The sequence below is a fragment of the Carcharodon carcharias genome, chromosome 9, assembly GCF_017639515.1.
Source record: "Carcharodon carcharias isolate sCarCar2 chromosome 9, sCarCar2.pri, whole genome shotgun sequence".
NCBI classification, from domain to species: domain Eukaryota; kingdom Metazoa; phylum Chordata; class Chondrichthyes; order Lamniformes; family Lamnidae; genus Carcharodon; species Carcharodon carcharias.
In genome coordinates, this window is record NC_054475.1 from 96,522,960 (window position 1) to 96,547,698 (window position 24,739).

The following is a 24,739-nucleotide window of genomic DNA, read 5'->3' on the forward strand; positions in this document are numbered from 1 at the left end:
AGCAATTTTGAAGTGTATTACCCTCAGAAGCAGGATTTGTGTATCAAGGTTGGCATGATCACCAAATTAATAAATCTAGGTTTGATGCCAGTTTCTTTACCTCAAGATCCAGCTTAGCCTGTATGGTAGCATTACTGATAAATGGATGCTTAAATAATTATTTGATTTTTTGGCAATATTTCATGTAATCATGATTCAAAAAAAGGGAGTGTTCATAAATGTTATGCGTTTATGTAAACTATTCTGCTGCGTTGATACTGTAAGCAGAATGAACTGGATCAGAAACTTCTCAAATTCACAAAACAGGTTTGCGTTAATTTTATGTACAGTGTAACTGGGGTAAAGTGTCACTGTTCAATACCAGAGTATTGGTAATCCAATTACATTGCTCATCCCTATTTCCTTCCCAGAGGTGCGTTGTCATACACTTCCGGCATTTCCATATGGATCATATGTGTGCTCCAAGGGGACACGTGTGGATTCCCAGTGTGAGTACATATGTGAGCAAGGATACCAACTGGAAGGAGACAGGACAAGAGCGTGCCTGGAGAATGGCCAGTGGAGTGGGAGCGAACCTTTATGTGTAGGTAAATTGGACTGGAACCCACTTGGTTTTGTAATTATTAAATTCTTGGAGCTTATAAAAAGAGAAAAGAAAAGACTGAGTGTTACTTTCTGATAGGATCATCTGGCCCTATGCTTCACAGTTCCTCAACATCCTTCTGTGCATTTACTGTTCACACACATTTTAATTAGAAGCGTGCTGTAAAAATGTTGCTGCCAAAATATATCAAAAATTCAGTGAAGTTTCCAAGAGCTGATGTTTCCCTCTAACCAAAACATTTCTGCAGCCATGTTGTGTGGTTTTAATATTTCCTCCTTGCATTTGGAGTTTATCACTGGTATTATTTCAGAAATATGTGTTGGTTAGAAATTGCTGTTGGAGGTGTTAGCGGATGAATGCTTTATTTATTTGCATGATATTCCTTTGCTATTTTATGGTAGGCGTCAACATATTTCAAATTAATTAGTTAATATTTCTATCAAAATTGAAATATAAAAGTGATTAATACATTCAGTAATGTCTTTTTATTAACCAATGTCAGCATCAAATAATCTCAAATCAAATATTAAATGGGCAGGTGCTGAGTAAATTTTCTCATTCTGCCTTATCAGCGTGCCTTAACAGACTGGTGCAAATTTTCCTAAATTTAATCCATACCATTTTGTACCCTCTTAGAGTGAACAGAGTTCTTTTGGTGATCCTGTCTCCACTGGGACCTAGGTTGAAGTTGGCCAAACTAATTTAACATTGAACCAGAATCTGTTCAAAGAAGAAAGAACCAGCTGTGCCAGCCGGTCTCTAGAAGTAGGCCTTTTATTAATTACCCCAAGGTGTTTCATCACAAAGCCTACCTATCAGATACCATAAATTGACCTATTAAAAACAAAATTAACTTGATCTTCTCAATCCAGTACATACATATTTAATAAATACTGTATGTAACTGATCCGCTTACACCTGGAAGATTCCTGGCTTGATCCATGGCCTGTGCTAAGTGCTCTCAGCCATATAATGATGGAGTTGTTACAATTGACATCAGTGTTCCTGGATTAGTGAAGCAAAAAGTCAGCTGAGTTTTAAACTCCAGATCACTATCGAGTTTTATACTCCAGATCGCTATCCAGTTAGGCCCTAAACTAAACTTGCATGTGGAATCTGTCATGTTAGAACAGGATCAGTGCTATCTGTGACGCTCCCCTCCATTCACGCATTATTTAATCAAGATCCACACATGAGAAATGAATGCATGGATACATGGCTCTAGAACTGCTGGTACATGTAAAACAACACCCAGCATTGGTGACTGCCTTCAGGATGGTTGCGATGCGGGCAAACAATTGGAATGCAAAAGAATATTAATTAACCATTTCTTGATTTTAATAGATTATGAACCTCCAAGGATAAAGTGCCCAGGGTCCAGGGAGAAGGTGGCTGAACCAGGGCAGCTGACTACGCGAGTATATTGGGACTCACCACGTGTAAAAGATGTGGCTGATAAACACAGCACAAAGTTCGTGTGAAAGATCAGACCTAATTTGTAGTGTTTTTCATTGTATTTCTATAACTGGTTAATCTTGGGAAGTCAAACCTAAATGTGGTATTCAAACAGTGTTCAAGGAAAAAGGGGGTAATTAGGTCTTTATGGCGATGGGCATCAAGGGAGGAGAGTATTGGGGGATGGGCAGAGGGATAGGAGAGGAAGATGGGAAGAGAAGGAGGATGAGAGAAGGTGAATTGGGGGAGAGGGAGAGAAAGGAGTGAGGGAGAAGAGAAGGAGGGGGATAGATGATTACTGAGAGGAGAGTAGTAGTTTGCTGGGTCCATTTTGAAGCTCCATGGAGGATGGAAGAGCAATGGGTCAGCAACACTGCTCGGTGGAGAGACTTGGGTGGGTGAAGGAAGCCTGGATGTATTCATTGTCCTGCTCGGTAGCAAAGAGGTTGGGGGAGGGGTAGGATGAAGTGTCGCTCATTGGGGTGGCAGAGAGGCCTAAAAAGCTGAACAATGTGAGGATGGCAGTGGCATTGCAGAAATGCAAGTTGTAGGCAGGTGCATTGAGGATTCAGCTCTTCTCAGTAAGGCGGAATGGGAATAATCTTTGGGTAAGGAGAAGCAGGTGATCGATCGGTGCATGGGGATCAGATCTTTGGATGTAGGGAATCAAGAATTGTGGACCAACCAGACTGGTATAGTCTTGGGGAGTATGTTGCTGTTGGTTGTAAGTCATAGGGCTATCAACCTTTCAAGATGGTTGCAGAGTTGCCAGGAATTAAAGATTAATCTTTCAGACACTGCTCTGAGCAACTCAAGAGAACAACCCGGAGCATTAAAAAAATTTCTTGTTTTTTTTTGCTTTTCTGGAAGTGGGAAGGGGACGTGGGTGGACTATTGGGGAAGTTCAGCCAAGAAGGAAAATCTGCCATGTCTGGGAGAGCATTTGGTGAGCCCATGAGTTTATCTTTGCATAATAAACTGTATTTCTAAACTAGTTACCTCCTTGTTTATCTATTCCAACTACTGACTAAAACAATAGAGGCTGAGAATGAGGCTGTTCCATGGTGACACTTAGTGGCCAGAGCTTGTAATTGCATGCAGACGCAATCCATATATCCATCTTAATTCTCATTGTGCGTTGATGGTTGATTTAATAGCTAACACTGCTTCCATTTAACATTGAAAGCTGCTATCATTGCAGCACCAAAATGTTCATACATTTGTAATGAGTTTTCCAATAACCAGGTTTTCTCAATGTATTTTAAAATGGAATATTATGACCTTTCACCAATTTTAATATATAATAGATATATATTTTAGTTGCCTTACCATTCCCTTTTCTTCATTCCTGCCTTCTCCTTCAGCCCTTCCTTCCACAATTTCTCCAACTATTTCATGTTTAAGTTTCCATTGCCTCGGGAAGGGTTTTTTTTGCCTAGACATCTAGATAGTGTCTGTCAACTAATAATTATTCATATGTGAGACTAGACAATTAATTGTTGCTAGATGACTAGATCATGGGGACCATCACAGTTTGGCCCACTCTGGTCTTTAACTCATATCCTGGACTTCATAACAAAGATCAGAATGGGGCTCCTGGCAGAATTTACTTTTCTATACCTCAGGGGTATTGAGGCCAATTGTACTCCACTGCCCCCTGTATAGATTAACTCTGTTCAGGCTGCAGATTAAACATTGTACCTTCAGGATTTGTATGTCTTGGTAACCTAAATGGTAGCACACCTATCCTAGCAGCTGCAGCATTTAAAGTCTTCTGTCTCTATTTTAGATATTGCTAAACATGGGTCCTTGTTTATACACATGGGATTTTATCCCTTACTGCCAGTATTTTACCTGTGGTCGGAGTTGGGGGGAGGGGGGGGAAGGGGGGGTGTCGGTGGGGGTGGGTGGGGGCAGATAATTATTTTGTTTGCTTCAAAGGGAGTAAATTGTTGAAACTTCAAAGGTTATCGATCCTCTCAAGGGGGTAATTTCAAGGACCTGGAAGCCCAGTGTAAAATGATGTCAGTCCTTAGCTTGTTTTGGTTCTTTTGGCACTATTGGTTGGTGTAATGGACAGGTTTCCAAAGATAGGCTGAAAATTTATAGGCACACACATAGCTGTGAAGGGCAGTGGGTGGGAGACTCATTCACTGGTTCCTCTATTGGTTCCCCAACACAATGAGGGAAGCCCAGCAGCTTGAACAATGTGGGATGGTGTCAGGCAAGGGCTTGGGTCCTCCTTTGGTGATATCCAGGCTCATCGGAGATGCCCCCGATCAGGGCCACCCCCTCTTTAACTATCCCTGCGACCTTTTGAACCCAGATCCCCACACCCCTCACTGCCCCCAGTGAGACCCAGAACCTGGACTGACCTGGGTTTCTCAGTGCGGTGGGCCTGCCTGTGGTCCCAGCAATGGCCTCCACTCCTGGTTAGTGCTGCTAGGACTACGGAGCTGTCAATCATCCTTTGGCTGGCAGCTCCCTCCTGAGATAGGGGTGGAAGTCTTTCCTTAAAGCAATTAACGTTGCTGTCAGCATTAAATTGTTTAGGAAAAGCTCAGCAAATCTGGCAGCATCTGCGGAGAGGAACACAGTTAACATTTCAAGTCCGAATGACCCTTCAACAGAACTAAGTAAAAATAGAAGAGAGGTGAAATATAAGCTGGTTTGGGGGTGGTGGGGGGGGTGAAGGGTGGTACAAGTAGAGCCAGTGATAAGTGGAGATAACCAAAAGATGTCACAGACAAAAGTACAAAGAGGTGTTGAAGGTGGTGATACTATCTAAGGAATGTGCTAATTAAGGGTAGAAAGCAGGACAAGCAAGGTACAGATAGCCCTAGTGGGGGTTGGGTGGGGTGAAGGAATCGAAAAAAGCTAAAAGGTAGAGATAAAACAATGGACAGAAATGCATTTAAAAATAATGGAAATAGGTGGGAAAAGAAAAATCTATATAAATTATTGGAAATAAAAGGTGGGGATTGGAAAGGGGGTGGGGATGGAGGAGAGAGTTCATGATCTAAAATTGTTGAACTCAATATTCAGTGCAGAAGGCTATGAAGTGCCTAGTCGGAAGATGAGGTGCTGTTCCTCCAGTTTGCGTTGAGCTTCACTGGAACAATGCAGCAGGCCAAGGACAGACATGTGGGCGTGAGAGCAGGGTGGAGTGTTGAAATGGCAAGCGACAGGGAGGTCTGGGTAATGCTTGCAGACAGACCTATCACTGACTCTACTTGTCCCACTCCCGCCCACACCCCCCCCCCCCCACCCCACCCCACCACCCCAGCACACACACACACACACACACACACACACCCCCCCCAAACCTTTAAACCAGCTTATATTTCACCTCTCTTCTATTTTTACTTAGTTCTGTTGAAGGGTCATTCGGACTCGAAACGTTAACTGTGTTCTTCTCCACAGATGCTGCCAGACTTGCTGAGTTTTTCCAGGTATTTTTGTTTTTGTTTTAGATTTCCAGCATTCGCAGTTTTTTGCTTTTATCTTAAATTGTTTAGGGCAGCCATTGGGATCATGAGTGGGCTTTCCCCTGACTTTGCAGCTGGGTGGGCTAAGGACTGCCGTGCCCTGTAAAATCCAGCCCATCGATTTCAGGCAGCAAGCCAGCAATTTGGCAAGAAAATAGAACTATGATTCACACCTCAGGCTTTGATGGTGTGAACATGAGTTTGAAGCTCTTCAGCAGTGATGTGTCAATTACTCAGATCTGACTGACAGATAATAAACCTCTTCCCTTCCCTGTTGTTCTTTCACAGAATTGTTCTGAAAGGACCACCCTCAGGTTCTGAGTTTGGAAAAGGTGAACATATTATTCGCTATGTGGCGTATGACAGAGAGAGGAACAAAGCCTCCTGCAAATTCACTGTCACAGTTTACGGTAGGTTACCTACCATATATATTACTACTTTTCTTTTTAACACTTTCAGGAATGTATGCTAGGATGACCAAAGGTAAAAATTACATTTATAGGAGTTGTTCAACCACCGGGGAAATAAACATTAGAGACAGTAAGAAATGTATAGTCATTTCAATGAGTGGTTAAGAGAAAGGAATAAGTGACTGAGAGTTTGTGTATGCAGTGCAAAGCAGATAGGTGGAAGCAGAAATGTCAGGCAAGAGAAAATGAGAAAAATTATATTGGGAAATGGAGGTCAGAGGATAAAATTCCACTGCGTCCACTCCACTGGCAAAATTCAATGGAACAGAACTCCTAGTAGTTCACAGTGAAAGCTACGGATCCCAAATCCTGACAATGGGGTCATTTACATGGTTATAAGAGGCCCTTATACCCAAAAGTGTTCTTAATTGACTTGTCCGCTCTGCTGGCGGTTACTGGAGCAACCGTGGGACTGAATACAGTCTGCAGATAATTACATTGTTTGCTTCAAAGGGATTAATTGTTGAAATTTCAAAGGTAATTGATCCTCTTAAGTGGGCCAATTTCAAGGGCCTGGAAGCCCAGTGTAAAACATGTCAGTTCTTAGCTTGTTTTGGTTCTTTTGGCACTATTTGTTGGTGTAATCGGCAGATTTCCAAAGATAGGCGGAAAATTTACAGACACACACAAAGCTGTGGAGGGCAGTGGATGGAGCCACTGTTTTTCAGTGAGGAACTGCTCTATAATTGATGAAGTTAGGAAGCAGGTGAGATTGGTGTCATAGGTTGGTGCATTTCAGTTTGAAGCTAATTCAAAGCAAGCAGTTGTTTAGTATTTAGGAACTTTACTGTCATAAGTGGTAAAAGCCTATTTTACGCCTCTAATTTTGTTTGTCTTTTATCCTTCTACTTTCCTGATTGCTGACACTTGCTGGATTAGGGATGCACAGGCTCTGGTAGCCATCCAGGATCTCACCCAAGTAGATATTATTCAAGTGTGAGCCTAAGCAGAGAGTAACAGTAGGCTAGTTTGATCAATCAGTGTGCCACTGCTGGGTCTAATCCTGCACCCAGCTGAGTCCCATGCATTTACATTTCCCAGCATAGGCCAGTTGACAACAATCTGGAATGGAAATCCTCCTAATTTGAGCACTTTTAGTGTTGAGTATTTAGGCCAGTTGTAGTGCCCACACAACTGCCTTGGAAAGCTCAGCACAGATTAATGATCAAACATGGGATCTTCTTGTTCTATATGACTCATTTTTAACACCAGCCATGGTATTTATCCACTAAGCCATTAGTAAACCTTACTGTTCATTTAATTAACGTAAAGCTGCAAATTGTTGCTAATTTTAGTGGATGAATTCTTAGCCTGATAACCTGCAGCTGCTTGTTTAAAATGAATTGGTTAATACTCTTGCAAAAATGTTATACAGAGGAATGTCAGAAAGCTAAGAATTTGTCCTTAGTATTTCCTGCAATAGCCCCTCCATTATGATAAATAACCTTCTGGGTTGTTTAGTGTGAAGAAAAGAAGGCTTGTGAAATACCTTACTGAAGTATTCAAGATAATTGCACCCCAATGATGTGTTTGAGAAGATTATAAAGTCCAAAAGAGCAGGACATGACCAGAGGCTCAGATAAACAGGCAGCTTGGATTTGACTGTTTAATCGTGAGTGGTAAATATATCAGAAAACTGCCCGGTTAGGTGGTGGAGTGTTCTAGAGATTGAAAGCATGTGGTTGGCTATTTTTAAAACATTTGTTGTGGACAAGAGGGGGTTTAATTTAAGTGGCACTAATTTCTTCTCTCACCACCCGTCCGTAAACAGAAAGGTGTTTTGATTTGCTTCCCCCTTTACAAGTGGTGGTGTATTTCCCAGCCCCTGGGTTTTGGTGCAATCCAATTTTCTATTAATAACCCCACAGCAAACTTGAGATAGGATGAACTCAAAGGGTTAGCTTATTTGCACAGGTTCAAAATGCAGGAGGAGCATTGTAACATCGCCTCCTTTGCATTAATACAGTAAAAGAGGGATTGAGAAAAGAAAGATTTACAGTGCAGAGACAACAGAGAAAAGAAATATAATTGCATGTGGGTTCCAGATTCTGGAATCAAAGTCCAATGAGGTATTCTTTCACAGAGGCTGGCAGGTTGAAAGCCGATGCTCTATAATTCACTTTTTCAGTAGTGTTGACTTCACATGATGGGATAGACACACAGAGATGCATCAGTCTTGTAGGCAATAGTACAGAATTTCTAGCAGAAGCAGTGTGGATGGGGCCAGGTGTCTATCCTGGGCCAGAGCTCCTTGTCTGTGGGGCTACTAGCCAGATGATAAAAAGGCAGACTGCAAGGCAATATCACTGGTTCCACAAGAACTCCCACCTCTTCACACTGTCTTTGACAAAGGATGTGTATTCCTTGTCTGGGTCCCCAAGGTTGTTAAATGTCTCAACTATTAGGAATTGAAAGGAAGGTTGCAGGGCCCTTTGGCTTAGCAGACAAGAGACTCCTGCTGGCCAGCCTGGGTCATGAAATGCAATGGCCTTTGTATAGCTGTCTTTAGATTTGGTCTGGGAAGCCCACAGGTGGTCGTCAGTGACTCTTCAGGGATAACGATTTGTGAGTTTCTCAGATACTACCAGGAGCTTCTTTTGTTTGGGGGTCACAGACAGACAAGGATTCAGCTATTTTAAGTCTTTATTCAGTTTGAAATTTTTAGAGATAGCAATGAGCATGCCTATATGTTATATGAAAAAAAATTATACAGGATGAGGTCTTAGTCCCTCACACATGGGGCATATAGCCTGCAATGGTCTCTTCTCTACCAATCGCCAATTATATATCTGCAATGTTTCTCACTGTAAAATTTGAATACTTATCTACTTATTGATTACCAGTTAGACGATGCCCTCTTCTGAAGCCGCCTGTCCATGGCTATATCACTTGTACATCTGCTGGTAATAACTATGGGGCAACCTGCACTTACACATGTGAGGGAGGATATGAACGCCAGGGAATCTACAAAAGAGTGTGCCTGTTTAATCGAAGCTGGTCTGGAGTGACACCATCTTGCGTATGTAAGTGGATTTATTAGATATTGGCAATGTGGCACTGTAAATCCATTCACAGGAAATAAGCATTCCGATCTCTATGATGGTGCTGCAGCCTAAAGTGAATTGCAGCTGCATGGCTCACACGTGTAGTCTACATGATCTAAGGTCTGTTTACAGCACAGCAACCAGCAGCCACTTTAAAATCATTTTTGTATATTTCAATCCACTGATCAATATTATAACTGCTATCAGTTAGACACATAATAACACACACATGTACTGAACTAACCAGTCCTAATATAGCAAGGTCTTAGAGTTCTTTTCTCCATGTCAGGTGCCGCATAGGGGTTTAATGATACTTGTTCAAGTGTTAACCAGGAGGTTTTTTGGTAAGCTTTATGAAGAAACAATCTGCCACAATGACTCTTGCAGCAGGACCACACTGGCCATCACAGTAGACCTGTAATGCACACTATAATTAGGAACTGGGTTGTGACAACACAGAATTATGTTATTTAAGATACTCAAATCTGGCGTCTTGGATTCTTTCAAATGTAGGTTTTGAAGTGAGCAGCCATAGTTACTAAAAATTTGCATTTGCGCTATTACGATTCCAACCAAAATCTACCCTGAATCATCTCCTGAAGACAGAACGGCGACTCTGCTGGAGTGAAACGTAGACAGAGTGTGCAGTTGGGAATTGGGTTCAAGTGGGAATTTGGTGCAGAGGGACAAAGAGCTGCTTCTTTTTCTACTTTTTTCCAGCCTCCAGTAATTGTTGAGTTTTCTTCCTTTTCTCCAAGCTAGGTGCCACTTTCTATTACTTTATCTTTGTAAATTATTAATTAATTGACTAATTAAATAAAGAAGGTTGGACAGAAATGGCAGGGTTGGTGGTGTACCCTGACTGAAGCATGTGGGAATCTGTGGAGTGCACTGCAATCCCAGACACAATTGCTGCAGTAAGTGTCTGCAATTTAGGCAGCTTCGGTTCAGAGTTGCTGAGCTGGGTCTGAGTTGCAGATGTTGCAGGACATCAGGAAGGGGGAGAGTTACCTGGACACTTTGTTCCAGGAGGCAGTCATAACCCTTAGGTATGGCAGAGCTTTAAAATTGGTCAGTGGTCAAGGACAAGAGGTTGTGACTGCGAGTCAGGCAGGTATGGGAATCAACATGAAATGATAGAGGAGCCTGAGCTCCTGATTTTGTCCAACAGGCACAAGTGCTTGCTACCTGTGTGGATGAGGAGAAGGGCTCCAAGGTGGATGAGCAGACTGGCCATGGCACCATGGCAAAGGATGCCATTCAGGTAGAAAGCACGAAGAGGAAAAGAGGAATGTAGTAGTGATAGGAGAAAGTAAAGATGGGGGATAGATAGTGTTCTCTGCAAATGTGACTGGGAGCTCCCAAGATGTGTTGCCTGCCCAGTGCTAGGGTTAAGGACATTGCCTCCTGGTTGGAGAGGAACTTGAAGTGGGAGAGGGGGGATCCAGTTGTCATGGTCCATGTGGGAACCAACATCATAGGTAGAACCAGAAATGATGTTCTGCTAAGAGAATTTGAGGACTTAGGGCTGAAATTAAAAAAGTAGAACATCTAAGATAATCATCTCTGGATTGTTACCTGAGCCACGCACCAATTGGCATAGGGTCAAGCAGATTAGAGAGTTAAATGCGTGGCTCAAAGAGTGGTGTGGGGAATAGGGGTTTTGATTCATGCGGCTGTGGCATCAGTACTCAGGGAGGAGTGAGCTATTCTGTTGAGATGGTCTCCACTTGAACCCAGCTCATGTGACAGTTACATGAGGGGAATGGGGGACGTGTCCTTAATTTTTTTTCCTTTATTAAATTTTTCTGAACTTGAACTGATCTCCCTGAGGCACCCCTGTGCCTCAGGGAGATTTCTGCACCCTTTCGCATGCATGTGTGAAAGAGCGCAGGCCCTGACTTAGGGAATCCACCCCCCCCCCCCCCACACCTGAACAGGGAACACACAGCGCTTCCAGGCATGCATCACGCTAGGCGGGCCAATTAAGGCCCACCCATGTAAAATGGCGGTGTGGACCCAAGTGGGGGGCGCTGATCGGGTTCACCCCACTCCCGCCTGTCCTTGCACAACCCCCCCAGTGGGGGGAAAATTCTTCCCAATACTTTAGCATGGATGAAGATTTGTTAATGGATAGAAAGCAAAGAGTTGGCATGAACGGGGCTTTTTGAACTTGGTAGGTAGTGAAAAGTGGAGTGTCACAAGGAAAGTGTTGGGGCCTCAGCTATTCACAATCTGTATTAATGGCTTAGATGAAGGGACAGAAAGCAATGTACCAAAGTTTGCTGATGATACCAAGCTAGGCGGGAAGGTAACCTGTGGGAAGGATGCAGCCATTTTGGATCGGTCCACTAGCCGCTCTCCCAGCTGCATCTAGCAGCTTGAATGAAGCCAGAGAGAATCAATGGTGGAATGTATCCTAACCTTTTGTAATGTGACTGCAGAAGGAGATTTTTGTTCTGTTTCTTGCCTTAGAAATGCATGACCAGCCGGGGAATATAGGTTGGAGCTCTTGGACCATTTACCACCTGATTCAAATTTCAGGCAGCTTTTAAATAAGTGCCAAACATCACTTCCAAAACAGATGGGAGGCTGTTTAAAAGGGTGACATTGGACTCTGTTTCTCTCGCTGCCACCTGCTGCATGTTTTTAATGATACTTTACATCTGGAATCTGTCAATGCTGCTTTCTTTAAAGGCAGTTGGGGCCTGTGTGGAGCTGTTGTTCACTTTTTATTGTCATTTTCATGTCCCCCTTAGCTCTTTAATCTTTTGGGGGCTTTCCAAACAGCACTTGAATTGTCATTTTGATTCTGGACATGGGCACATTTTGCCCTACCTCTTGCCATTGATAATTCAAGAAAGGCTTTGGTTGCATCATACAGTGCAAATGTAGTAACTATGGATCAAGGTAACCTCGATGATTTTTGGGAAACAGCACATGAAGAATCCTTGTATGTGTGCAATTGTTCCTTTATTACTAAATCTTTCCAACAGTGTAAAGTTGGTAAATTGAGCATAAATCATAACAGCACAATAGCTACTGTGTTACATAATTGGGCATCAGATAGGGCATACTTTTATCTCCTCCTTTACATCACCTGGAACATCACCACCTGGAAGTTCCCCTCCAAGTCACTCACCATCCTGACTTGGAAATATATCGCTGTTCCTTCACTGTCGCTGGGTCAAAATCCTGGAACTCCCTTCCTAACAGCGTTGTGGGTGTACCTACAAGAAGGCAGTTCACCACCATCTTCTCAAGGGCAATTAGGGAAGGGCAATAAATGCTGGCTTAGCCAGCAACAACCACATCCCATGAATGATGAAAAAAAAACCTCACCTCCCTTGGTTGCCTCTTTACATACAGGCTGCCAAACAGACAAAACATGTCACGTGTGTGATCTGGGTGGTAATATCTTGTTCTTTTATATAATTGCAGTAATTGAGATTAATGTTGATGTGAATTCAGTGGGCGCTCTCTTGGATCAGTTTTATGAAATGCAACGTCTCCTCATCATATCCTCTCCAAGTGCATCTGATATGCACTACAGCCTGCAGATAAACATGCTACAGGTCAGTAAATGGGATCTGGTAGCCAATGCTGAGGAGCAGGGGTTAAACCTCCTAATTATATTTCTGTCTATTCCTAACAGGTGAAAACAGTCACAAGAATAATTTTATGTTGCATATACATGAATTTGAGTCTCACTAGAATTTTAAATGGATTGTTGCATTAATTCATCATTTTGATCATAATGATGAATTTAGACTCTTATCAAATCAGCAACTTGCCGAAAAACATTTCCCTTTAGAAAACCCTGTTATAGTAGAAAAGAAATCAATGGTCTTTTACAAAAACTTTCTTGGCCTTTTCCTTTCCTTTCCTCCACCCTGTGTGGAAATAGACTGATAACATCAAATAAATGAAAGCCCTAAGCTGAGCTTTTCAAATAAACTTTTAGTAAGATATTATTTATAGTAAAGTGTAGTGCAATTAAACACTATGCTCATTATACTGATGTTGGTCAGCACACAAAACTGTCAAAATAGAGCTTTCCAATCAGTTGCTTGGTAGGACAGAACTTGAATATTGCTGCAAAAAAAGACATGTCTAAGCTTCGTATCTTGCACTCAGCAGGACACTTGCAAGAATACCAATATATGGGAGAAAACAACAACTTTTACTGTGTGCGAAGAGAGTGGTGATTGGTTGGCAAGTGGTGTTGCCATGGAGAATGCACCACTTTTGGTGACTGGTAGTTAACTGCCAAGCATTGTTTGAAATTTAAACCAGGCAGCTTGACCCTGATTGGTCAAAGCATTGCCCTGAGGAATGAGTCAGTGAATAGCTGTCACTTATTTTGTTTAGCTGAAAAAGGCACAATGTATGTATATGTTCTTTCTGTCAGCAAAAAGCAACTTGAGGGTTGTTGAAGAGAGAGACATGTTGTCAAAGCTTTTGTCTTGCACTCATCAGGACAGATGCAAGGATGCCAAATTTCAAAGGAAGCAATGATTTATACTGCATGAGAAAAGGATGCTGATTGGTTGGCTAGTCAGCTCTGATTGGTAGAGGCATTACCATGGAGAGCGGATCAGATAGCTTTTTTTTTGGTAATCTTGCATCTGTCCTGATGAGTGCTAGACAAAAAAACTTTGATAGCATGTTTCTCTTTCCAATTAATAGTATAGATACCACCTGAGCTACAAAGTCAGTTCAAAGTTACTATTATTTCTTTCTCAAACTATCAAAACCTTCTTAAAAATAAGTTTCCCACAGACTGCTGAGTGGAGGCAGAACAAATAGTGTGATCCTTCCACTGCATGAAAACTGATGGAGGAACTAAAATTCACAATGGAGTCAGTTCAGTGATCCCTGTTCTTTAAATTTGCCTCAAAAAATCCAGGAGATTCTATTTTCATAAATGGCTGAGGTTGGGAAGATGATATAGTTAATCAGTTCCAGAGTTCCAGCACCAATTTTGCTGGATCCACCCAGTTGTCAGTGTTCAGATTTAATTCCCTCAGGCACAGAGTGATATGAGTGGAGCAGGCATCAGAGATCAGAGGCAGATATTGGAGATGGGCGAAAGAGTTTTGGAGTAGGAGGGGGAATAAGAGGCAGAGTCCTGGGTAAGAAGTGTAGGAACGGGAATAACAGGAAGGGTTGCAACATTAGGGATGAATCCTCACCAGGCATCATCACTGACTCCAAGCAGTTATGGAGGATTTTGCTCAAGCCACACTAACTACTCAGGCAAGCATCTTAAGGACAGGAATTGCCAAATTTCCAAACAATTGGCAAGTGACTGATTCCAGCTAGTAAGACAAGAACTACCCTGATGTGTAGGGTATCGGCAAACATTACTGAGGAGGGATTTTGCTCAGAAGGAATGAGCTGATGAATGAATGAGAAGAGACGGACAGGGAGGATTGTAGACCTGGGGAATAGGCAAACCCAACTGGCTGGATGGGGAGTGGCATAGAAATTTAGCATTTCTGGTGTTATATCTCTAGATAATTTTAGAGATTGTAAATGGTCACATCACAGATTAACGAATGCAATGGACACCTCTAACCATGATTTTTAAAATTCTAATCTTCCTACGTTATACAATCATTAGAAGCTAATAGTTACTACACTGTGTATCTTCAAAGGATAGAAATTGTCAATAGAATATTGCCTATATAGAGAATGATTAAGTGTTGAATGGCAAAATTGAGATTTTTAAATCAAATGTTGTTACTAACTAGTCTCTCTGGCTGAAGCATATTGTTTCTGCTCTTGTTCAGGAAGCTGCCTGTGGTCTGGAACTGAGACAAGTGACAATAATAGAATTGGTTGGAAATCCACCCAGAGTAATAGGACGTATAAAGGAACAGCAGCTTTCTTCAAAAATTGTTGATCAACTCAGGTAAAAGGCTGGTGCTGAGTAGGCTTTTAAATGTGGACTGTATTTTTGATTGATCTATTATAAAATGAGGTTGGTTTAGATTGCTGAGCTGAACGATGCAAAAAAACAACACTGCTTGCTTAAATTCAATTCTGTTTCTAACTGCGACCATTGATTGAATAGTAGCTATTGAAAGTAGAATGATTATTGAATTTTCACCTAATCCTACACAATAAGAAACAAATACTGGTCTCTTGTAGCCATTCCTTGTCACCATACTCCATGATTTACAATAAGTAATTAGAGGCAGTTTGGTAGCAAATATTTTATGTTAGATTTTGTTGAAGTACACTGGTTTGTACCTGTGGCCACTTGGAGCCAAATTTGAAATGGCCACTTTGACAGCAGATACTTTTGGCACAAGCTGTTATCATTTTGGTTGGCAACAAAAAGCAAAAGCTCAGCTGTAGAATGTTGTCTTTCTACCTAATGGAAAGATTGTCAGGTTATTTGTATTACAGGTACTCTTGCCATTGGAAGCACCCTGATAGTAGAATGGAGATATTGGAGTTAAAGCATCTAAAACTTCATGAGACAACTTCATGGCAGCCTGTCAGGTTAAACATACTTGCATATTCCCTTGACTTTTATTCCAGGGATTTCTGGGGCTTTTGGTGGGGGGTAGAGTGAGGAGAGAGAGTGGATCTGGACAACAGGGCAGGCCCATTGCAGAGATATAGATCAGCGATGAGGACACTCCCTAGGTTCCTATCTCATTTTTCTGGGAACCTGCATGCTGGGTGCCCCACCACAGAAGCACCCAATAAAATTTGATGCTGTTCCCCCAGATTCCTGATGATTGGATGGCCAGCCAGGATCTTGAATGTAGGCTGAAGGATCCAAGAGATAATAGGATCGGCAATCAACTACATTTTGATGTTGAAAGCCTTGGGGCTAGTACACAACTACATGCCTGAGAATGAAGCAGTTGTGTTGCCCCTCTTGTTCAGGCACAAAGCCAAACCAGGAGGTAGGAATATCCCCCGGAGTTTTATAAAGGAAAATGTATGTGGATGAGGAAAATGTACTCTTCTTTTACATTTTACAGAATGTTACTTTTCATATTAGTTACTACTTTTGCATCAACAGCACTTGTATTCTGCTTATAAATTGTGAAAGTTATTTTGCAGCCTCAATAACCTGTGCTTCTTTTCTGGTTCCTTTTGCAGACAAGCCTATTACTTATCCAGTAAGCACTTTAACGTTGTCTTGATTGACAAATATGGCACAGACAGGGAGCGTTATGTTCAACCAGTCACATCCAGTGAGCTGTTTCCATTCATAGATACTTACCTACTCCAGACGGAAGAAAGAGATATCCTACAGCAAAAGGAGAATTTGTGTAATTAAAACTCAAACTTGACAAGCTTTCCCTACATTTCCACCACCAACAACTTGTATTTATACAGTGCCTGTAGCACAGTAAAATATCCTAAGGTGCTTCACAGGAACATTATCAAACAAAGTTTGACACCATGTCACATAAGGAGATATTAGTGTCGGTGACCAAAACCTTGGTCAAAGGGCAAGCTTTTAAAGAATGTCTTAAAGGAGGGAAGAGAAGTGAAGAGGTTTAACGAGAGAATTCCAGAGCTTAGAATCTTGGCAGTTGAAGGCCGGGGTGACAGCGGTGGAATCATTAAAGTTGGGGATGCCCAAGAGTCCAGAATTAGAGGAGCAGAGATATCTCAGAGGCTTGTGGGGCTGATTCATCATTCTCATCAAATTGTGAAATCTCAGTCTCAGTCTGCAAGTTGAACTACACACATTCATCCTTTCCTCAACTTCCAATAGGGCCATTTCTGTCGTTAGCCTTTGAAATGAGTTTTTTTCCATGAATAAAACTTACCAAAATTGATTTTCTGTAAAGGCAGTTGATTTTAAATACCTGTAATTGCAATTATGTACTTGTATATAATCCAAAAACATTTTCTAAGGCATAGGAATTTGCAAAAACATGAAAGGTGAGATGACCATTTGGCTCATTCAGCCTGTTCCACCTGACAAATGATACGTAATTTGCCCAATCATAGATATTCCCTAATTTATTTACTCTCCCGAGAGACATGACGAATTCAAAGGAAAATTCCAGAGAAAACTCTAAAATTTCTGTGGCGGTATTACCAACAATTCTCAAAGATAACCTCCAGGATATCAATTTAATCTTTGAACCTACATTATCCAACATTGTCCAGTTCCCAAAAAGATTGACCAAAATTTTCCTCAAAACTTTTGACCTTCAATGCTTTAATTCATTCACAGGATTTGGGCATAGTTTGCAAGACCATTCTAATTGCCTGTAACTGAGTGTCTTACTCGGCCATTTCAGAAGGCTGTTAAAGTCAATCATATTCCTGTAGGTCTGAAGTCACATATAGGCCAGATGTGGTATTGTTTCCTTCCCAAAAGGGCATTAGCGAACCAGATGGGTTGTCACATCAATCCAGTATATGTTCACTATTACTGATGCTAGCTTTAAACTCCAGATTTTTTTTTATTGACTGAATTTAAATTTCCTAGCTGCTGTGGTGGGATTTGAACTCCTGTCTCCAAATTGTTAATCCAGGTCTCTGAATTACTAGGCCTATTGTTATGATCCCCAGCTGAGATTACCCCTGGACAAGCTTGATCCCAGAGTGGAACCCAGCTTGATAAATCCTAACTTTTATTTGTTTGTTTAGATTTTATTTGTTCATGGGATGTGGGCATCGCTGGCTAGGCCAGCATTTATTGCCCATCCCTTATTGCCTTTGTTCAGAGGGCATTTAAAAGTCAACCCCATTGTTATGGGTCTGGAGTCACATGTCAGCCAGACCAGGTGAGGACGGCAGATTTCCTTCCCTAAATGACATTAGTGAATCAGATGGGTTTTTACAACAATCGGTAATGGTTTCATGGTCATCATCAGACTTTTAATTCCAGATTTTTATTGAATTCAAATTCTACCATCTGCCATGGTGGGATTCCAACCCAGGTCTCTAGAGCATTACCCTCAGTCTCTGGATTACCAGTCCAGTAACAATACCACTATGCCACCACCTCCCCAACATGGAGAGTAGCTACTGAACAGAGTCACAGGAGTCAGCTGTTGAACTTTAAACAAAAGAATAAAACATTTATTCAACAAGAAAAGATTAACTATATTACAATACTCCTTTACCCACAACTATACCTTTACAGATATATACAGATTTGTAAGGATGACACAAGTACAAAAGCTATCTTATACTCTAATGTCCACAGTAAGTACACAGTCCATGTATTTCTATGGCACCCTGTGCTCAGACACACCACACTCTGAAACCAAGTGACAGATGCCACCTCAGACAGATGCTATGGATCTCTCCTCAACTCTCCTCAGATGCTTGGCACACCAGTCTCACTGCTCTCCGTCTTTCACTTGAGGGTTCCCAATCTCCACTCTCCAAGGCCTTGCCTTGGAATCTTCTCCCAAACTGATGCTTTCTCTTGGATGCCTTCCACAAGGTCCACCTCCAGCATTCAAACTGTCTTCCACGCACTCTCTTTCACCAGCTCAGCTGTTAACAGTACACACTGCTTGACATGCCCATAGCAAAGAGTTAGAGACCTTCAGTTGTCTCTTTAGACCTTTCTCCTCTTGCAAGCTGTTTTTGCTTTAAATCTGCTTTCTGCAGCCTTTTCTCTTTAAACCTGAAGCTTGGAGGCTTTCTCTCTATGCCCCTCACTCTTAACTTCATTTAACAGGACCTTTTCTAGGTTCCTGTCCTTCCTTTGACTAGAAGGTCTTCTTGGGACTTTATCCACTTCCCTGGATTTTGGGGTTTTTCTTTAGCTTGGGACTGGCTATCTGTCCTTTCCAGATAGCTTCTGTTTGGCAGCTATCTTCCAAACCAGCTGAACTCCAACAGCTTCCAAAACAAACCTGCTGTTTCCCTTCTTCTGTTTGTGTGTGTCTGTGGGAGGGACCTACCTCTCTGGCTCCCTTTTGCTAGGCAGCAGTCCAATTATTCTACCCTTGTTTGTTTAAGTTAGCTGCAATTGTCGTAAAAAAATCTCATTAGAAATGCAAGCACCCTTTTAAAGTGAATCTAAAACTCCATTTGCCCTTTCTTAACACACAGATACAGAAATAAAAATCAAACTTAAACTTTAAAGCTAAAGCGTATTCCTAACGCCCACAAATACCAATATAACATACTTAAACTATCTCTATTTCCTAACACTATAACAAAAGCATTATACTACCATGTCCCCTATCATTATAACCAGTCAGGGCTACAATTCCCATCTGTAAAAAAGTCTTAGCAACCTCCAACACCATTTCGAATTCCATTAGGGAAGGAAATCTGCCGCCATTACTTGATCTGGCCTACATGTGAGTCCAGACCCATAGCAATGTGGTTGACTCTTAAATGCCCCCTGGAATAGCCTAGCAAGCCACTCAGTTGTATCAAACCACTACAAAGTCTCAAAAAAGGAATGAGACTGGAAGGACCACCAGGCATCGACCTAGGCACCAGAAATGACAATGGCGAACACAGCCCCGTCGACTCTGAAAAGTCCTCCTTACTAACATCTGGGGCTAGTGCCAAAATTGGGAGAGCTGTCTCACAGACTAATCAAGCAACAGCCTGACTTAGTCATCCTCACGGAATCATATCTTACAGATAACGTCTCAGACACCACCATCACCAGCCCTGGGTATGTCCTGTCCTACCAGCAGGACAAACCCAACAAAGGTGGCGGCATAGTGGCATACAGTTGGGAGGGAGATGCCCTAAGAGTCCTCAACATCGCCTCCGGACACCATGAAGTCTCATGGCATCAAATCAAACATGGGCAAGGAAACCTGCTGATTATCACATACCATCCTCCATCAGCTGATGAATCAGTGCTCCTCCATGTTGAACAGTACTTGGAGGAAGCACTGAGGATGGCAAGGGTGCAGAATGTACTCTGGGTGGGGGACTTCAATGTCCAATACCAAGAGTGGCTCGGTAGCACCACTACTGACTGAACTGGCCAAATCATAAAGGACATAGCTGCTAGACTGAGTCTGCGGCAGGTGGCGAGGGAACCAACAAGAGAGAAAAACATACTTGACCTCATCCTCACCAACCTGCCTGCCGCAGATGCATCTCCCCATGATGGTATTGGCAGGAGTGACCACCGCACAGTCGTTGTGGAGACAAATTCCCACCTTCACATTAAGAATACCCTCCATCATGCTGTGTGACACTACCACTGTGCTAAATGGGATAGATTATGAACAGATCTAGCAACACAAGACTGGGCAGCTTCAAGGTGCTGTGGACCATCAGCAGCAGCATAGTTGTATTCAAACACAATTTGTAGCCTCATGGCCCAGCATATCCCCCAGTCTATCATTACGATCAAGCCAGGGCATCAACCATGTTCAATGAAGAATGCAGGAGGGCATGCCAGGAGCAGCACCAGGCATACCTAAAAATGAGGTGTCAGCCTGGGGAAGCTATAACACAGGACTACTTGGGTGCCAAACAGCCTAAGCTGCAAATGGTAGACAGAGCTAAGTGATCCCACAACCAACGGATCAGGTCTAGGCTCTACAGTCCTGCTGTATCCAGTTGTGAATAGTGGTGGACAATTAAGCAACTCACTGGAGGAGGAGGCTCCAGAAGTATCACCATTCTCAATGATGGGGGAGCCTAGCATGTCAGTGCAAAAGATAAGGCTGAGGGATTTGCTACAATCTTCAGCCAGAAGTGCCGAGTGGATGACCCATCTCAACCTCCTCTGGAGGTCCCCAGCATCACAGATGCCAGTCTTCAGCCAATTCAATTCAGTCCACATGATATCAAGAAATGGCTGAAGGCACTGAATAGCACAAAGGCTATGGGCCCTGACAATATTCCGGCAATAGTACTAAAGACTTGTGCTCCAGAACTTGCCACAGCCCTAACAAAGCTGTTCCAGTACAGCTACAACACTAGCATCTACCTAGCCATGTGGAAAATTGCCCAGGTATGTCCTGCTGACAAAAAGCAGGACAAATCCAACCCGGCCAATTATCGCCCCATCACTCTCGATCATCAGTAGATTAATGAAAGAGGTCATCAACAGTCTATTAAGCGGCACTTGCTTAGCAATAACCTGCTCACTGATGCCCAGTTTGGGTTCTGTGAGGGCCACTTGGCTCCTGACCTCTGTACAGCGTTGGTTCAAACATGGACAAAAGAGCTGAACTCCTGAGGTGAGGTGAGAGTGAGTGCCCTTGACATCAAGGCAGCATTTGACTGAATGTGGCATCAACGAGCCCTAGCAAAACTGGAGTCAATGAGAATCAGGGGGAAAACTCTCCATTGGTTAGAGTCATACTTAGCACAAAGTTGTGGTTGTTGGAGGTCAATCATCTCAGCTCCAGGATATCACTGCAGGAGTTCCTCAGGGTAGTGTCCTCAGTCCAGCCATCTTCAGCTGTTTCATCAATGACCTTCCTTCCATCATAAGGTCATAAGTGGGGATGTTCGCTGATGATTGCACAATGTTCAGCACCATTTGTGACTTTGAAGCAGTCCATGTCCAAATGCAGCAAGACCTGGAGAATATCCAGTCTTGGGTGGACATTTGGCAAGTAACATTCACGCCATACAAGTGCCAGGCAATGACCATCTCCAACAAGAGAGAATCTAACGATTGCCCCTTGATGTTCAATGGCATTACCATCAGTGAATCCCCCACAATCAACATCCTGGGGGTTACCATTGACCAGAAACTGAACTGGACTAGCCATATAAATACTATGGCTACAAGAGCAGGTCAGACACTAGGAATCCTGCAATGAGTAACTGACCCCCTGAGTCCCCAAAGCCTGTCCATCATCTACAAGGTACAAATCAGGAGTGTGATGGAATACTTCCCACTTGCCTGGGTGAGTGCAGCTCCCACAACACTCAAGAAGCTTGACACCATCCAGGACAAAGCAGCGTGCTTGATTGGCACCACATCCACAAACATTCACTCCTTCCACCACCACATACAGTAGCAGCAGTGTGTACCAGGATACACTGCAGGAATTCACCAAGGCTGCTTAGACAGCACCTTCCAAACCCACGACCCCTACCATCTAGAGGGGCAAGGGCAGCAGATGGATGGGAACACCACCACCTGGAAGTTCCCCTCCAAGTCACTCACCACCCTGACTTGGAAATAAACCATGTTTCCTTCACTGGCGCTGGGTCAAAATCCTGGAACACCCTCCCTAACACCCCTGTGGGCATACCTAACACCACATAGATTGTAGTGGTTCAAGAAGGCAGCTCACCACCACCTTCTCAATAGCAATTAGGAATGGACAATAAATGCTGGCCCAGCCAGCGAAGTCCACACCCCGTGAATGAATAAAAATTAATTATAACTGCTTTTCATATGCTGATTTATGTTCAGCAATTGTTTTTTAAAAATAACTATTCTTGGAGGGAGTTCATTTCAATTTGCTGTTCATTCATATGTCATTTTTAAAGTGAATTGCTAGGATTTCCCATGTCATAATACATTTTTAGAGGGACAAGATAATGTTATTAAAACTAACAAGCTCATCTTTTTCGATAGATCACATTACTGTAATGTTCAATTTTTTTCTAAAATTTGATCTACTTCCATTGTAAGTCTAGTCTCAAGTACAGGAATATGCTTGGCAGTCTGGAAAGCCAAAGACACCAATAAGGACATGAAATTCTTATTTTTTTTGGATCAAAGTTATTTTAAAATGTTAATACAATTGAATGCAATCATTGTTATTAGGTGGATGAATAGTGTTTTTGATAGCTGGCTGGATAGTTGTTACCAGCATGAATCAGTGAATAAACCAAATCAAAGATCCTGAGTTAGTGACAACCTGGAGGTTGTGATTTTGAATTAACAGCTGTCTGGACTGGAGACAGATCAGGCCTGTGAGAAGGGGAGGTGCATTGAATCATTGTAACTCTTTAGCTGGAAGCTTCTAAGTGTGAGCTTATCTCAGAATGACAGCCTTTAGTTCTTCAGTCTGCTAGATTAGCACGAGAGATCGAGCAATTCCAAATATGAGTTAGGATTTTTTCATACAAGAGCTGCTTTTATTGTTTATTTTAAAGTTGTGAGTTAGCTTATGGAAAGCAGCTCCACTTGTCTGAGAAGGACAGTAAGTTCTTAATGACTGTAAAGGCATCATTTATGTTGAATACATTATGTTGAATCATTTATGTTCTGCGTTAAATAAACTGCCTCCTGGTCCTTAGCCAAAGTCTCTGTCTGATTGAGTGTTCAATCTGCGTAACAAAGGTGTGGAGAATCAAATATTTCCTGCACACAGTACACTCCTATAAATGGAGTACAATGGAAGTGGCTTTCTGATTAACCTTTATGTCACACTATAATTTACCTTGATATTGCTGCGGTCTAATTTTTGTTATAGGTTCATGGGATGTGAGCATCACTGACAGGCCAGCATTTATTGCCTATTCCTTACTGCTATTGAGGTGATAGTGAGCTGCCTTCTTGAAATCATGCAATCCATAAAATAAGGGTACAGTCATGGTGTTTTTAGGAAAGCAGTTCCAGGATTTTGATTCAGTGACAGTGAAGGAATGGCGATATAGTTCCAAGCCAGGATGGTAAACTTGCAGCTGGCGGTGTCCCTGTGCATCTGCCTCCCTCATTCTTCTAGATGGTAGGGGTCATGGGTTTGGAAGGCGCTGTCTAAGGAGCCTTGGTGAATTCCTGCAGTGCATCTTGTAGATGATACACACTGTTGCCACTTTGTTGCAATGGCAGTGGAAGGAGTGAACGTTTAAGGTGATGGATGAGGTGCAATCAAGTGGACTGTTTTGTCCTGGATGGTGTCAAACATCTTGAGCGTTGTTGTAGCTGCACTCATCCTGCCAAGTGGAGAGTATTGTATCCCACTCCTGACTTGTGCCTTGTAGATGGTGAGAAGGCTTTGGGGAGTCAGGAGATAAGTTAGTCACTGCAGAGTTCTCAGCCACTAACTTACCATTGTAGTGACAGTATTTATATAAGCTGGTCTATTTAAGTTACTGGTCAAAGCAAACCCCAAGATGTTTTTGGTGGGGAATTCAGCAATGGTAATGCCATTGAATAAAAATGGGAGATGGTTAGATTTGATGGTTAGTGTCTGGCACTTAGGTGCTGCAATTGTTATTTGCCATTTATTAGCCCGAGCCTGAATATTATCCAGGACTTGCTGCACGTGGGCATGGACTGCTTCATTATCTGAGGAATTGCAAATGGAGCTAAACGTTGTGCAATCATAAGTGAACATCCCCATTTTGCACCTTATGATGGAGGGAAGGTCATTGATGATGTGGCTGAAGGTGTTTGTGCCTACTGCCTTGAGGAACTCCTGTAACAATGAAATAAAAACAGAAAACGTTGCAAATACTCAGCAGGTCAGGCAGCATCTGTGGAGGGAAACAGAGTTAACATTTCAGGTCTATGACCTTTCATCAAAACTGGGAAAAGTTAGAAATGAAATTGGTTTTGAACAAGGGATGGGTGGGACAAGGATAAAAGGTAGGTCCATGATAGGGTGGAAGACAGGGCAGATCGAATGACAGAAGAATTAGTCTTACAGGGCCACAGAGAATGGTGATGGGGCAAGGAAAGAAACAATGGCCCAGATTTTCTGGTCAGTGGTAATGCTGGGCGCATTGCTGTTGCCTGCAGAGAATTCTGTTCCCCAACCTTTTTGTGCTTTTTCA

The 24,739-nt window shown here is 42.5% G+C and overlaps 1 protein-coding gene across 1 annotated transcript in view; it reads left to right on the top strand.

Moving 5' to 3' along the window:
- srpx2 (sushi-repeat containing protein X-linked 2) overlaps positions 1 to 16,875 on the top strand; it is a 67,311-nt gene extending 50,436 nt beyond the window's left edge. The window contains exons 5-11 of the mRNA XM_041195677.1: positions 411 to 587; positions 1,949 to 2,075; positions 5,836 to 5,957; positions 8,861 to 9,040; positions 12,503 to 12,636; positions 14,857 to 14,978; positions 16,187 to 16,875. Of these exons, the coding sequence (XP_041051611.1) occupies positions 411 to 587; positions 1,949 to 2,075; positions 5,836 to 5,957; positions 8,861 to 9,040; positions 12,503 to 12,636; positions 14,857 to 14,978; positions 16,187 to 16,367 (1,043 nt within the window). The 3' untranslated portion in view covers positions 16,368 to 16,875. The remainder of the gene's footprint in view (positions 1 to 410; positions 588 to 1,948; positions 2,076 to 5,835; positions 5,958 to 8,860; positions 9,041 to 12,502; positions 12,637 to 14,856; positions 14,979 to 16,186) is intronic.
- Positions 16,876 to 24,739: the final 7,864 nt, after the last annotated feature.